Source organism: Camelus bactrianus, chromosome 30 (assembly GCF_048773025.1).
Source record: "Camelus bactrianus isolate YW-2024 breed Bactrian camel chromosome 30, ASM4877302v1, whole genome shotgun sequence".
In the NCBI taxonomy this organism is placed as follows: Eukaryota; Metazoa; Chordata; class Mammalia; order Artiodactyla; family Camelidae; genus Camelus; species Camelus bactrianus.
In genome coordinates this window covers 24,648,844-24,663,273 of record NC_133568.1, presented here as the reverse complement: position 1 = coordinate 24,663,273, position 14,430 = coordinate 24,648,844, and the positions used below count along the sequence as shown (strand labels likewise).

Below are 14,430 nucleotides of genomic sequence, written 5' to 3'. Positions count from 1 at the left end.
GCCCTTCTTGTCTTGGCTGGTGTACTGTCACCCAGGGCAGACACTCACACCCTAGTGTACGTGCATGCGCAGACACACACACACACACACACACACACACACACACACACACACACACACACACACACACACACACACACACACACACACACACACTCTGCAGGAGTGGGATGTCGATGTCTGAGGTGCCGAGCAGTTAGGGAATTCCCCAACTGCCTCTCTTTGGCACTTTCAGAAACTTTCCTCTGACTATCAGAACTTGTGAATGTTGTATGTAACCACAGGGTAAACAAAATAGTGATAACTTTCATGCTTATTTGCAGTAGCAGGTCAGCATGAAACTGCATCTCCGCGGCCTCCTCAGGATTCCTCCCTTTCTGCTCCTCTGCCCAGACAGTGTGTTTTTGTCACTCCGCCTCTCCTCTCGGCTGTCTGCAGTCTCCTGGACAGCCTCCTGGCGACCACTCCAGGTGACACTGCGGACGCTTTGCGACAGGCTCGCCTCATGGAGCTTCTCTGTGGGTAAGAGACCACGCTCCTGGAGAGGAAGCAGACCCAGGCCTTCACTTTCGTCATAGTTGTCTTGAGAGTCTATTTTAGATCTGTTAAAACACTTGGATTGGTTTATATCAGCTCTTAAGCTTCCTCAACCTTTATCCTGAGTTTTTAAAATTCAGAGGTTCTGAAGCCTGACTTGTCCTCTGCCGCACTCAAGGAATATGATGCAGGTCTCCTTGGTCATTCTGAACGGAAGTGAAGGAGGTTTGGGATTCACCTCCCTAGTGGTCGTATCAGATTAGTGATGTTGGGTTGAAAACTAATTTTTGAAATTCATTTGGAGTTATTTAGTTATGGGAGACTGAAACTTTTATTAGAAAATATTCTGATAAAATTTAGAGAAATTGTGATTTGGTTCTCTCATTTACCTAATATTAATTAGCATCTGACATAACTTTTTCTGGTTTTCCGGTTGGTTTTAAGGTGTAGTTTAAAAGGCCATAGATAGTGAATTCAGTTCGGCTTGAGTCCTGATTGTAGTTCATTCTCTCACTAGCGTTGCAGCCCTGGGAAATCCACTTTTATCTCTGAAGATTAAATCAGACCTCAGTGCTTTTTCTTTCTTTTTGGAATATTAAGAACAACCTGAAAAAAAAAGTTCTTCCCTACTTCACTTCATGCAGTTATGATCGCTCCTTCACTCTGCCATTTATTTATTGCAGAGTGAGACTGGAGTTAGTTCTCTTCATTTATTTGTCATCTCTTCTACTCTGATGCCTGCTAGGTTGGAAAAGAAGACTGCTGGTTGATCTCTTGTTTTGTTTCCCTTCTATAAGGTCTTTATTGTATTCTACCTTTAATGGGTTTCATTAGAATTCTTTGTTTCCCACATTTATCTGTTAAGGTCTTTTCCTGTGTTCTGAAATACTGTAAGATAAGTTTTTATAAACATTTATTTCCTTCATTTTATGAAAATCCTTTTTTCTTCAATTCTATTCATGGTTATATCTGAACTTCAGATTCTGATTGGTTAGTCTTCAGTGGGCAGCGTGCTGATTATTTAGAGGGTGTCCATTCTCTGTCCTCCCAGTATCGCAGACGCCGCCCTCCTAGAGACGAGGGTCCGGGAGCTCCAGGCCCTGCTGCCTGCATCCCCCCAACTCGAACACACTCAGGCTCAGGTAAGTGTCTCCTTCCCACCTCGTGTTTTTTTGTACCTTTGTTTGCCATTATGTGCCCAAAACAAAAATTCTGCTGTGGATAGACTAACCGTAAGAGAGGGCTGAAGCTCTCTCAGGATATACATGGTGTGATGAGGTTATTTGAAATAAGATACTTAAAATTTTAATCTGAGAATCTTTGGATGGTGGGGTTTGAAGACCTCTATTCTATCCCTGTTTCCATCATTAACCAGCTAGAAGTGTGTAATCAAGGGTCAGGGCATCTTTGAGCACCATGTTTAAGAAAGGGGACATTGTATAGCCCACCTTCCCCCCTGTGATTTTAGGCTCTCTCTCTCACTTCCACCGAAGTTGAAGTTGTGAAAATACTTAGTGACTAAGTTCTGTGTATTTTCAGAACTCAGTCTAATAAGAATAAGTTTATTTTTGTTCCTTCACAGGTATTTACTATTTTTCAGTTGTTACCTGTAGCTAGAGGCTGTATATAAAGTATACCGAATACTTCTTTGTGTAAGTTGTTGCTGATAGAAAATGTTATGTTGACATCAGATTTTAAGAAGGGCTACAAGATGTACTTGGGTGATAGATAATGAAAGGTGGACAAGACCAGTAACTCTTGCTTTGTGGTATTTTCTTTGAGCTTTCTGAATAAGGCAGACCCCCTGCTACAGTGTTGGGTGACATAAACCACCTTCCAGACACTGTCCCAGCGTGGTGTTTTCATTGTGAGTGTGCTTGTGTGCATGATGGCCACCTCTCCGTTTTTCAGTCTGTTCAGCCAACAGAACTTTATTGAGGGCCCACTGTGTTCCAGGACCTTCCCTAAACGAACAAAACAAAGGCCCTTCTCCTCAGGTGGGAGCAAATCCATGTGTGTCTGATGAGGCCTTAAATGGACATCTGGGAAGAGAACCAAAGCAGGGGCAGGAAGTGGTGTCGGAGCTGGGCGGGTGGGGCTTTTCCACAGAGGGTGGTCGGGAGGGGCTTCCAGCAGTGACGGACGTGTGGCCTGAAATAAGCGAGGAAGCTGGTCCTGTGGGGCGTAGTGGGGCCCCTGAGATTGTGGCTTGCTTGGCTTGTTTGGGAAGTAGCAGGGAGTGGCTGGAGCAGGATCTGCGAGGCGGAGATGGGGTCGGAGGGTCCAGCGCGTGTCCCGTGCCAGGGCTCGGTCAGCATTCCTGGAATGAATGAATAATATCAGTAGCGAACATTCATGGGGTGCTTGTTTGCATGCATTTATGTAATCCTCTCATCAATCACATGACGTGCATGAGGGGCCTTGTTTTACAAAGGAAATGGCTGGAGCCCAAGGATGCGTAGCTTGTCCAGGGCGGCTCACCCAGTGAGCAGAGCCAGGGCTCCAGCCCGTGCAGGCTTGTTGGAGAACCCACAGTCATACAGTGTTGCACTGCCTGGCCTCGTGTGGACCAGGTGCTTCTTGCCTCTTTGTCTCTATACGAGATGATTCATTCGTTCACTCCAGAGCAATGCTGGAGCGTACGCTCCGCCACGCTGTGCTGCAGGTGCTAGTGATGCACCCCTGCCCACGTGAAGGCTGTGTCCCAGCGGCAGGAAGCACGGAGTAAACAGTAAATAGAGAGTAAGTGTTCATCAGGTGGCAGCACACGCTACGGAAAAAATAAGTGAGGACGGGTGGAGGGGGGATAGGTGGCTGCTTTTCCGGTAGGTGGTCTGCAAAGGCCTCATGAAGGTGAGGTTTGAGCAGAGACCTGGTGGGGCAGAGTGTGGGCCACCTCTGCACGTGAGGTTGCAGGCAGGCGGAGGTACACGTTTGCTGCTGAAGTTTGTGGTTGGTTGGTGTATTTTTTTGAAGAAGAGTTTCCAACATAAAAAAGTTACTTTGTGAACTGCCATATCATTAGCTGATTAAATCTTCAATACGGTAACTTACAAAAGAACCTGTGACAGTTCAGCTGCTTCCTCTCTCTAATGCTTCGTGCCAGCTCTCACCTTCTGTGGTTTGTCTGTGGTGACACCGCACCTGGGGAGGGCAGACTGGCTATGACCTCAGTAGTGTCGCATATGCAGGGGTCAGCAAATACTTCGCAGCAGTGAGGGAGTTAAATTTCACAAACTGCTGCATTTTATCCAATAGGAAGAGTCTAGAGCCACCTATGCTTTGATGGAAAATATATCGACAGATTAGATAAAAGGGAGTGCTTTTCACCAGGAGAAGCAGGACAGAAGAACCATTTGGAAATAGTCTAAGGCCATTTACCTTAGAGGCATGTATCCCTCATGCAGTCCCTGACTCTGGCAACAGCAGAATGAAGTGGGAGGAAAAGCTGTGAGTGTGTGTACAGAGAGAGGCTCCAGAACATCTCTAGAGTTCATGTGTATGGGCTGTCTCGTTGCCTGGGGAGGATGAATACACGAGACACCAGTTTATTGCTTAATTTTTACATATCCAGAGAACTATTTTCTAAAGTAGTTTTGCCAGTTAATACTTCTTATGGTATTAGTATCAAGCAACATCTCAGAGTTGTTTTTATTGGTAATCTGGGGGAAGACTTAATTTTTCTTTTGTAATTAAGAATAGTATTTTTATGCTGAAGGATAACTGAGGGCAAACATTGAACATATTTGCATTTTATTTGTAGCAGTAACTAGGCTGGTAGGCTGGCTTCTCCCACCCCTCAGTGGTACAGTTTGAAGAATATTTTGTAATCTTTCTTTATAAAATTGTAGATTTCATAGCTTTAGGCTGCCCTTTTCTGCTTCTTCCAGAATATTGATTTCACAGTTTAGCTACTTGAAAAATATAAAGGCTTTCTTTCTCTAAGTGGAATTCAGAATTTTCTTTGGAAATATTGCTTTGTTTGGTATTATTATAGTTGACAGTGTTAATGTGGCCATTAATGACATGCTGTGTATTCATTTTAGGTCTTTAAAAATTATGGTTAATATTTTATCACTTTTTTATTAACTTATGTTACAAAAATGTGGCTTATTATACTGCCTAGAAAAGTAAAATACTTTGTCACTGAGATGGGCTTTTCATATGATAACGTTTTGTTTTACTTTTCCTCCTTTTCTGAATAGGTGTCCTTTCTCCTAGAATACCTGTCCTCTTTGTCGCGGCTTCTGCAGTCATGTTTACTGGTAGATCCTGACCTCCTGGTTCAGGACGAGCTTCTGAAATCTCTGATCACAAATGTCATCAGAGTGCTCACCATATACATCAAAGATGTGCTAGGTAAGCTTTCTCTAGTTTAGGATGAAAGTAAATTATACTGAGGAATAACATCTTACTTTGCACCAGGTGTCCAGATCAAAGTCACATCTTGGATTGTTCTTTGCCAGTATTTTATAATGTGTTTTATAGTTTGGATATTTTCATTGGTTCCAGGAGGCCATTTGAGGCAAATATGTAGTGTAATAAAGGACCATTCCCCTGTGCTGTCATTTTAAATGAGGGTAAATTTCTTTAATGTTAGAAAGTACAGTGAGTGTTAGATATTAATTATTCTAATGAGCTGTGACCGAGGCCAAATGACCTACTAGTAGCTCAATTGCAGTAACAAGTATAAGCAAGCCTAGTAGATAGTATCAGAAGTTTCCTAAGGTCCAAAATTCTTAAAAAATATATTCTGATGAAAAGTTGAATATAAAGCTTAATAGTAGAGAAAATTAAAACAGTGTAGGATGTTTATCAAAATTAAAATGATAATTGTCTAAACTACTTTATAATGAAGTAATTGACCATTTGCTCATTCTCTTTGCCTGTCAGTTCGTTCTTGTTTAGTCCCTTGAATTTATGGATTGGCAGGTTTTAGCTCTGGTGAGTGAAATGGTTGATTCCCTGCGAAGCCAGTCCTTGGTGTCTCATCAGTGGTATTCAGTTATCCCAGTGCTGGAGCAGCAGTAATTCCTCACATAAAAGCTTCACAAGTGGAAGTGATGTCCTGGTGAAGCTAATTAGGTTTCACCATGCATTCTCTGCAACAGTGGTATCTCCACACAAGGAGCAGAAAATGATTCTTGAGGGAAAGAAGTGAGGGGGAAAAAACGTAGCTCTTTAGAGTGGTTTGTGGGCCTCCAAAGCGCAACTTTGCCCAATAAAATCTTATTCATTAGTACGTGATTTCTCTTGCTGGGTTTTCTTGGGTATCACTTGGGAAGCATTGACATTGAGCTCCTGGAACGTACACGAGGAATTTGCAGGGTCAGTGCTAAAAAACTGGTGCAAACATGGTTGTGACTAGAAGGCTTTTGACTGATGCTCGATCCCAAGGGCGCATGGCAAGAGGTGCCTGCATCGTGGCTGTCGTTGGCTGCCTTGTGGACGTGTCATTGATTTTCTTGCTTTGATTTGGGGATCTAAGGATTAAATAACAATGGTATATATTTTAATATTTAATTATGTAAAAGTTATTTAACCCATCATTAATTATGTCAAGTGCTAAAAAGGCAAAATATCAACAATATCTGAATGTATATCTAGCAGGTAGTTAAGCTAAAATTTATTTTCTCATCTCTTTCAAAAGTTAAACATTCACTCATATTTTTTTTAAGAAATTAATTTTTTTTCTGGAAAAATAGTTTTGAATGATCTTATAAAATATTGATAATGTTTCTGGGGTATATTAATATGATTTGCTAATTTTCATATATAATTGTATACATTTTAATTTACATGTATATATAAATTACGTTAAAATAATCAGGAAACACAGTTACAAAAGTAAATAGCTTTCAATTTTTAGTTTAACTATCAAATATTTTATTTGGCCATATTAAGCCTATGCTAAATAAAACTGGTAAGCTTTATACTTACTCTTTTCATGGGTAAAGTACAGATATATGGATATTGCATGAACAGATACATGGTCTGTGGGATTAATATTTCACGGGGGCTGTGATCAGGTAACATGTCTACAAAGACTCCTATAACTGACAACGAGCTCGTAACGACAGAAAGGTTGAGAAACGCCCATGATTGCTACAATTCAGACTCCCTGGAAGATGCCCCTTCCCAGCCTCACCCAGCCTCATGGGTGCGGAATAACACTGAGAGAGAAGTCCTGGGTTGCTTGGTGACGGAGTTTGACAGAGCGACGGATAACTGCTGGTGATGTGGTCACAGACAACAGTCCTAAGATAGCCACTGCCCTCCAGCCCCTGTTTGCCCCGTAGAGAGAAGGGAAAGCTGTTCTTAACTTGGAAGGTTAATTGCTGCAGCCCCAGACACGGGGGCCAAGTGCGGAATCCTCTTAGGGACCAGAGTTTTCCTTGTGGGGCCGTCTTCTTCTTGGTTCCTCAGAGAAGTTTCCTTTCTTTTCTGCCACGACCTTGGCTTGTTATGTTTTCCCCTTTCATGCCTGCACAAAGCTGCTCGAGGGGATAAGGAAAACAGGAGAAGCTTCACTTGTATAGAAGTAACTCGAACAATGACATGTGTTTCCAGTGTGCCCAGTGTGTGGTTCTGAAGCTGTCACATAATACTCAGTTCGCCACATCTTCTGCATATTGTTGAATATACTTTAATAAGAGGAGGTTGTATGAGTGCGTATTCATTTATCTATAGCAGGGTGGGTGGAAGAGAGAAATCGTTAAGAAGCAGTGAAAAAAAAATTAATTGGAATTTGCATCATGCTGAATTACATCTGTCTTCATTTGATAATTACATACCTCTTATTTTAAGTGTAATGAAGTATCTGGTGAGTTTTATGTCTTAAAAGTCTTTTTCCTCTTTGGGTTAATAATGAAATGTTTTGATTAATTTTATAGATGCAGAGTTAATATTGGCCTTTTATCAGACATGGACACATTTATTTAACCTTCTGGCCACACTCCTGAGGAAAGCTGGTCCTGCCTCTTTACCATTTATTACGATGGGCCTGGCCAGGCACTGGGCAGCGGTGATCGGTAAGAAGATCATCTCACTGGGCTTGGGGTCATCCTGCTAATAAAAATTAAGATAATTATTATTTATGATTTTTATATAATTTATATGTATTCTCTAAAACTAAGTAATTATGGCATGGTCTTTGAAAGAGGAGCAGGGTACTTGCTTTGAGAAATTTGCAGTGCTCTTGAGGAGCCCAAAAAAATACATTTTAAGAAAATTGAAACCCATTTCAAAGTACCATAAAAACAAGTAAGAAAAGCCAGTAGTGTTATGGAGATGCAGATCATGGTTATGAGGCAGTGAGATAGATTTTCTTCTGTTGGTGTAGAAACCAGTCTCTTTCCTTATACATGTGCCCTCTAAGTGTGTAAACCTGCATGTATCATACCCTGTTTTCATTATAACTTGGAAAGTTATAATAAAAATAGTGTCTTGTTTTGAGACATGAGGATTTTCTCATAACCGAGGGTATAGTGTAGTTAATTATTTTTATAAGATGTTTTCCATATACTAGTTGCCTACTAGGATGAACAAATGATTTTTTAAAATAACTACTGTCTTAAATTTTTCATAAAGTCTCTTCTAAATATTAGCATAGCAAGAAGCCTTTTTTGCATAAATGTTTATAAATAACATTTATGTTACCTTTTAAACCAGTTAAAATCTATTCAAAATTGAATTCTTCTAAGTTTCCAAATTATCACTAATTCAATCGACTTGTTTTTTCACATTTTATTTTATCATTTGGTCATTCTGTAAACTTACGTGTATGATAAATCCTGTAACCAGAATGATAGTTTTGAAGTAAGATTATGGGGAAATACATGTTCAGCCAGAAAAGGAATTGTTAGTAATCTGGATATAGGAGTTCTGGGTTAACCCTAAGGGGAATAATGTCCATTTAGAGATTATTATTTTGTTAAAAGAGAAAAAAATTGAAAGAGATTGACCGATGTGATTGGTGTTTTCTTCTGGCATCCAGGGTGATGGTGCGGGGGGAGTTAGTTTATCCCCTGAACAACCAATAACATAAAGCAACATGCTTTATGGGGCGTATGGGACACCTAGGCCAACGAGTTAAATCTGGCCACTCCTCATTTTGGTAAATAAACTTTTACTGGAACACAGCCACACGCACTCATTACTTACTGCCTGTGACTGCGTTCCTGCTGCAGTGGCAGAGCTGAATAGTCGTGACAAAGGCGTGTGACCTGCAAAGCGTGAAATATTTATTTATTCTCTGGCCCTTTCCAGAAAAAGTGTGTTGACCCCTGATTTCAGCCTGTTTACCTGACACTGTTTCCCTAGTGATAACATAAAAGAGATACTAAATTTAAAATCTGTTTTCAGAATACACACACAGGTTCATATAGTAACAGTGCTAATAAAAAATAACCTACAGCATAAACGGCTAGCTTTGATAATGTTCATGAAAACACAACTAATAAAAATGATTGATACTCCTTGCTTTGGGGTTGTTTTTATTTGCTCTTTTGTTTCTCTTATTTTCTATCCCATGTACCCATACGCATTTAAAACATGTTAAGTCACTTTGTAACTTAAGTTATCTATAACCATTTTTCCCACAAATTTGACTAATATTTAAATATCATTTAAATAAATTGAATTCCCATGAAACCTGTTGACTACATTATTTTTCTTACGTTACCTAAGAATATAAGAATTTCTACAAGCCTAAATCTAGGTAGAAATCCTTGTGGTTTTAACTCTTATGCAAGTATAAATCCAAAATAATATAAAAATAAAATCTTGATAACCCAGAGTACAGTTACATTAACTTTTTTTTTAAGATTAGCACTGAAATAAAAATTTAAAAGTTAAAAACTCTAGAGACTTTTTGGGTCCCGTTAGACCCCAGAGGGTCAATACTCATTTATATATAACCCTCTTATTTGGGGTCTTGGCAGAGAGTGTGTGGATGTGCATTTGTACACACACACTCATATAAGACAGGACCCATATGAAAAGAACAAAATGAGAACTAAATAGATTCTTCCATCAGTAGGTTGTCTTAGTGTTGTTTAACTTACTTTTAAACACTAGGGTTATTCTTGTGCTAAGTGAGCTATTGATAACTTTACTTCATTAGAAATTAAAAAGCTATAAACTTAATTACTCAAATAAATCTGATGCACTTTAATTTTGAGGAAATTTTCAGTGTTTATATGTGGAATTACTCTCTTTTAGATACATTCTGCACATGTGTGGGTTTGTCTGCCACGTGCCCTCCCCTGTGTACGGCCAGCCTGCAGTTCCTGTCCATCCTCTTGACTGAAGAAGCAAAAAGGCATCTCCAGGATAAGGATAAAACTAGTCTATGCCACAGTCCAACGCTGGCTTCACTTCTGGATAAAACGCAGGAGAACCAGGCATCTGTAGAGCGACTTAATGAAGTAATTCTTCAGGTATGTGATTTCTTGATTTTTTCAAAATTTGGTTTAGTTTTTAAATGAATTGACTTTCAGTCTTGGTCTTGTAAGATTTTTTTTTAATCATTTGAGTTAAAAATTAATGTTCATTATCATCATTTAAATAATAGAAAAGTATATAAAGTTAAATTAACCATCTCCTCTCCAGTTTCATTTCTCTGATGACGACTGGTTTTTTCTAATGCATATGATGTAAAAATTCAAAATGAAATATTAGTAATCTAAATCCAGCAGTTTAGCAAAATAGTGTGCTGTATTACGACCAGAATGGGCACATTTCAGGAATGTACATTTAATTCATGATTTGTTGCCACTTTCAAGACACGATTACATCTTTGAAATATTTTTACCTAGATGGCATTTGATTTGCATAAATGAGCTATATATTTAAGGTGGCTACTTGGTTGACACATTTGTAAGAAAATGCCCTCTTTCCAAACCCTGCTGTCTATTTTATCCTATAAACTTATTTTTTTCAGCTCTAGAATTGAACCAAGAATTTTGTTTAATCAAAAACATTCTAAAATCACTGAAATATTGTTATTTTATAAATAGATTAACAAAAAGAACTAGAAGCATTTCCTAAGTGGCACAGTGTTCTTACAAATAGGAATATTACTAGATTTTTCCGTGTTAATTCCCTGTTTAATAATCGCATGGCTTTGTAGCTTTCGTCCTCTCGCTGGAAGGGGGGTGAGGGGTGGATGTGCACGCTGAAGATCCACTCTGCTATCTGGCAGCTGGCTGCGTTCCCCAGATAGAACATTGCTGTTCTGCCTGCCAACCTGCCGCCGCCCCCTGCTGCCTGGGGTTCGGGGATTTTTGCCCCTTTTCTGCCTGTGACAGCCATGGTTGTACGCAGCTTTCTGATGAGACCACTTGTGTGTGTTGCACGACAGCCTTGATTTCGCTGGGCTGCAGAGGGGGCAGAGGCAGGAGGCTCCCTGGTCCACCCCCAACCGCCTGTGTGGGGAGGGGCCCTGGGCTCCGCAGGGCACTTACGTCTCCCTCGCCCAACACATTGTGTTGTCTGCAAAGCACAGAAAAGGAGGCACTCTCCCCTCTGTCTCAGCAGCTCCTTCAGAAGCTGGCTGTCTCGGGGACGAGGTCCTGAAAGCCCTCCTCAGGGTCACTCATTCTTGGGAGGCCACTGCTTCTCTGTCGCTACTGCCTCCCCCTTTACCTTTGGCTCTTCGCTGTTTGGAAACAAATCTGGACAGTGTTTCGGTTCTCTCATTCACCACCAGAACAGCCAGCTTTATTCCCCCAGGGATTAACTGAGTCTGATTTTGCATTTTAAAAAATAACAGCTCTCCATGTCTGCGGGTTCTGCATCCATGGATTCAACCAGAGGTCGAGTGAAAATATTAAAAAAAATTTTTTCAGAAAGTTCCAAAAATAAAAACTTGAATTTGCCTCATGCACAGCAACTATTTCTGTAATATTTACATTCTGTTAAGTGTTGTAAGTAATCTAGAGATGATTTAAGGTATATGAGAGGATGTGTTTAGATTATATGCAAATACTTTACCGTTTTATATGAGAGACTTGACCATCGGAGATTTTGGAGTTCACAGAAGAGTCTTCTCCAGGGACGCTCACAAGCCCGAGAAGACGGGCGCGGAGTGGCCCAGCCCCAACCCCCAGCACGGCCCCAGCCGAGCAGCTCCTCTCGCAGGCTCAGAGCATCTCCTGGTTTTAAACGTAACAGAAAACCAAGATTACCAGACACCTGACAAAAGCCCCTGTCCAGGAAATAGAAGACAAAATAACGAAAAAAGAAGCAAAGAGACCTTATGTAGAAAGAAGAAAGCCTAGTAAAGGTTCCAATCATGTCAAATGTGTAAAGGAAGTAGACCAAAATACTAGTATTTTCAAAATTACAAGTGATTTTTCATTTATGTAAGAATCAAATTAAATATATATATTTTTTTTGAAAAACATGTCAGATGACGTGTAAATGTTACTATAGAAACGGATGTGAAGCACCAAGTCACCGGAGGTACAGGGGTACGTTGGGTAGAAATTGAGGGAGGGGATATGTCTCAAGAAAAGGGAAGGAATTCTCCAGTTCAGCAGTTTTCCAAAGGCCCTTTTAAATAAGTTACATATATGCGCTAGTGAATTTGATTAAGTGCATGAACTTGCTATGGGTTAACACTAAACGTAGCTTTATTCTTTAGGTGGTGAGTCTTTGAAAAGATTGTTGGTCTTTTCTGTGTTATAAACCTCTTATTCAGTCCTGTCCACACCGAGCATTCTCAGATCTTAATGATTTATCAGATTCCAGTGAATTTCATGGAATAGTTGAAAAGTAACGATAGCTTTTAAACAGAACACATCTTTTATTCACAACCATTTTGCTCCAGCTTACATTTTGTTGAAGGCAGTTTGCTGTATATTCTTCGCAGTGCTATGAAGGAAAATCTCCCAAAGATACCCTGAGAAGAGTTGCTGCGAACGCGTTGCTGTCGCTTCTGGCCGTCAGCAGAAGAGCGCAGAAGCTTGCGCTGAGAGGTGAGCCATGTGACACGGCCGCTGCCTTTATGGCACGTTTTCAATTTGTATGTTTTACTGCCTGTTCATTTTCATTTTCTTTGGACTCAGAATGTAAAGAAGTTAAAATGTGAGTGTCACTAAAAAAAAAATGTTTTTTTCCTCATACAGAAAGAAGCATAGTAAGCATGCATTACTTTTGAAATAAAAAGATTACATATGTAGGTTATTTTTTGTGTAATGATTCTTACTCTAGAGGATCTCTAAACACCAGAGAAGCTTTAAAAAGTTGCCTCTCACTCGGTTTCATAATAATTACGTATTAACCACAAGCACACATTGTACACTTGAAGAAAACACATCGTTTTGATATTAGTAACAACTGCATTTGATGATCCTGTGTTTTCATATAAATTTCCCCTCTAAAGTGTCATGATTTCTCATCTGGAATCAGAAATCACAGGTCTTGGAGTTAGAAGAGAATAGCAGCACATCAGGTCTGCTAATGTCAACTGCAACTTGCTGCTGAAGCAAATGACACGCCTCCAAACAGGAATTAGTTGTTGGGAGGGTCGAACTAAGTTGAACACAAGTGGGCTTTAGCATTTTAGTTCTCTTACATTTTAATCCTCTGATTCATTCATCTCTCACTGAAAACGCTAAAGTGAAGTTGGTCAGAAACAGAAAATGGGTTTTTTTTTGAGAATTTTATTGATATATGTAGTTTTAACTTATTTAGAACTGGAATATCTTTCTGATCAGTTTGGGCTTTGCCTTTTTCAGCCAGCCTGGTGGACGGATGCATAGAGCAGATGAAGCACATTCATGCGCAGCTGAACCTGGATTGTCTGAGGCCTGGGAAGGCCGCACTCAAGAGAAAGGTGACTGCGAATCTAACATTCTGGCCGCACATAGAGACCATCTCTCCATTGTCCTTGTGCTTCTCAGTGACACTGATGGTCGGTTGAAATGAGTGCCTGTTTTAGAAGAAAGTTACAGTCAGGTAGATTAATGGAGTTTCTACCGAATGGAGTTCTTTGTGTGTGTGTCTCAGTTCTCACTTACAGATCTTTTAATGAGATTTATAAATTACATATTGTTACAAGCATTTCAGAGTGTGCCTGATACATTTTTTATACTACAAAAAGGAAATTTTTCTCTCACAGTAAGCATAGGTTCCCTAGGAGTGAGCTGTAACTTGCCGACTGTTTTCCATATGCCAGGCACCGTTCTAAACGTCTTGTATTTAGCATCCCCCGCGTGCTCGTGACCACACCGCACATGACTCATCAGGGATGAAGCAACGTTTGCCCTGGACCCAGGGGCTGCAGGGCTGCTGTTCCTAATCGCTGTTTTCTTCCTTCCATGGCTTCTGAATGTCTCTTTCTAGTATTGAGTCTGCTGGACTCATGTTCAAACTGCATATTCATTGTGAACTTGAAATCACAGGGTTTTTTTTTTTTAAATGTATTTTATATTGAGATAACGTTGGTTTGTAACATTTTATAAGTTTCGTGTGTACAGCATTATATTTCTACTTCTACATCATGCTCACCACCAAAAATTTGGTTTCCATCTGCCCCACCCTTCACCCCTTCCCCTCTGTTTTCTGTATCTGTATGTTTTTGTTTGGTTCGATTTGTTCATTTATTTTGTGTCTTTGTCTTTTCTTTGCTTTTTATAGTCCACATGAGTGAAATCACGTAGCATTCGTCTTTCTCTGTCTGGGTTATTTAACTTAGTATAGTACCCTTAAAGTCCATCCATGTTGTTGCAAATGTCAAGATTTCATCTTTTTTGTGACTGAGCAATACTCCAGTGTATATATACACATTTTTTTAATCCACTCATCAGTCAGTGGTTACTTAGGTTGTTTCCATATCTTGGCTATTGGAAATAACACAGTTTTGATATAATAGCAGTAGCTAATAAT

At 40.0% G+C, this 14,430-nt stretch overlaps 1 protein-coding gene across 5 annotated transcripts in view; it reads left to right on the top strand.

Annotated features, from left to right (window-relative positions):
- The window catches only part of RTTN (rotatin), a 122,467-nt gene that overhangs the window by 92,962 nt on the left and 15,075 nt on the right, over positions 1–14,430 (top strand). For 4 of the 5 annotated variants that reach the window (XM_074355447.1, XM_010947094.3, XM_045510664.2 and 1 more), the window contains 7 exons: positions 324–522; positions 1,589–1,679; positions 4,743–4,896; positions 7,431–7,568; positions 9,760–9,977; positions 12,413–12,518; positions 13,281–13,378. In XM_074355447.1, the coding sequence (XP_074211548.1) occupies positions 324–522; positions 1,589–1,679; positions 4,743–4,896; positions 7,431–7,568; positions 9,760–9,977; positions 12,413–12,518; positions 13,281–13,378 (1,004 nt within the window). The remainder of the gene's footprint in view (positions 1–323; positions 523–1,588; positions 1,680–4,742; positions 4,897–7,430; positions 7,569–9,759; positions 9,978–12,412; positions 12,519–13,280; positions 13,379–14,430) is intronic. The other variant, XM_045510656.2, reaches the window with a different exon arrangement.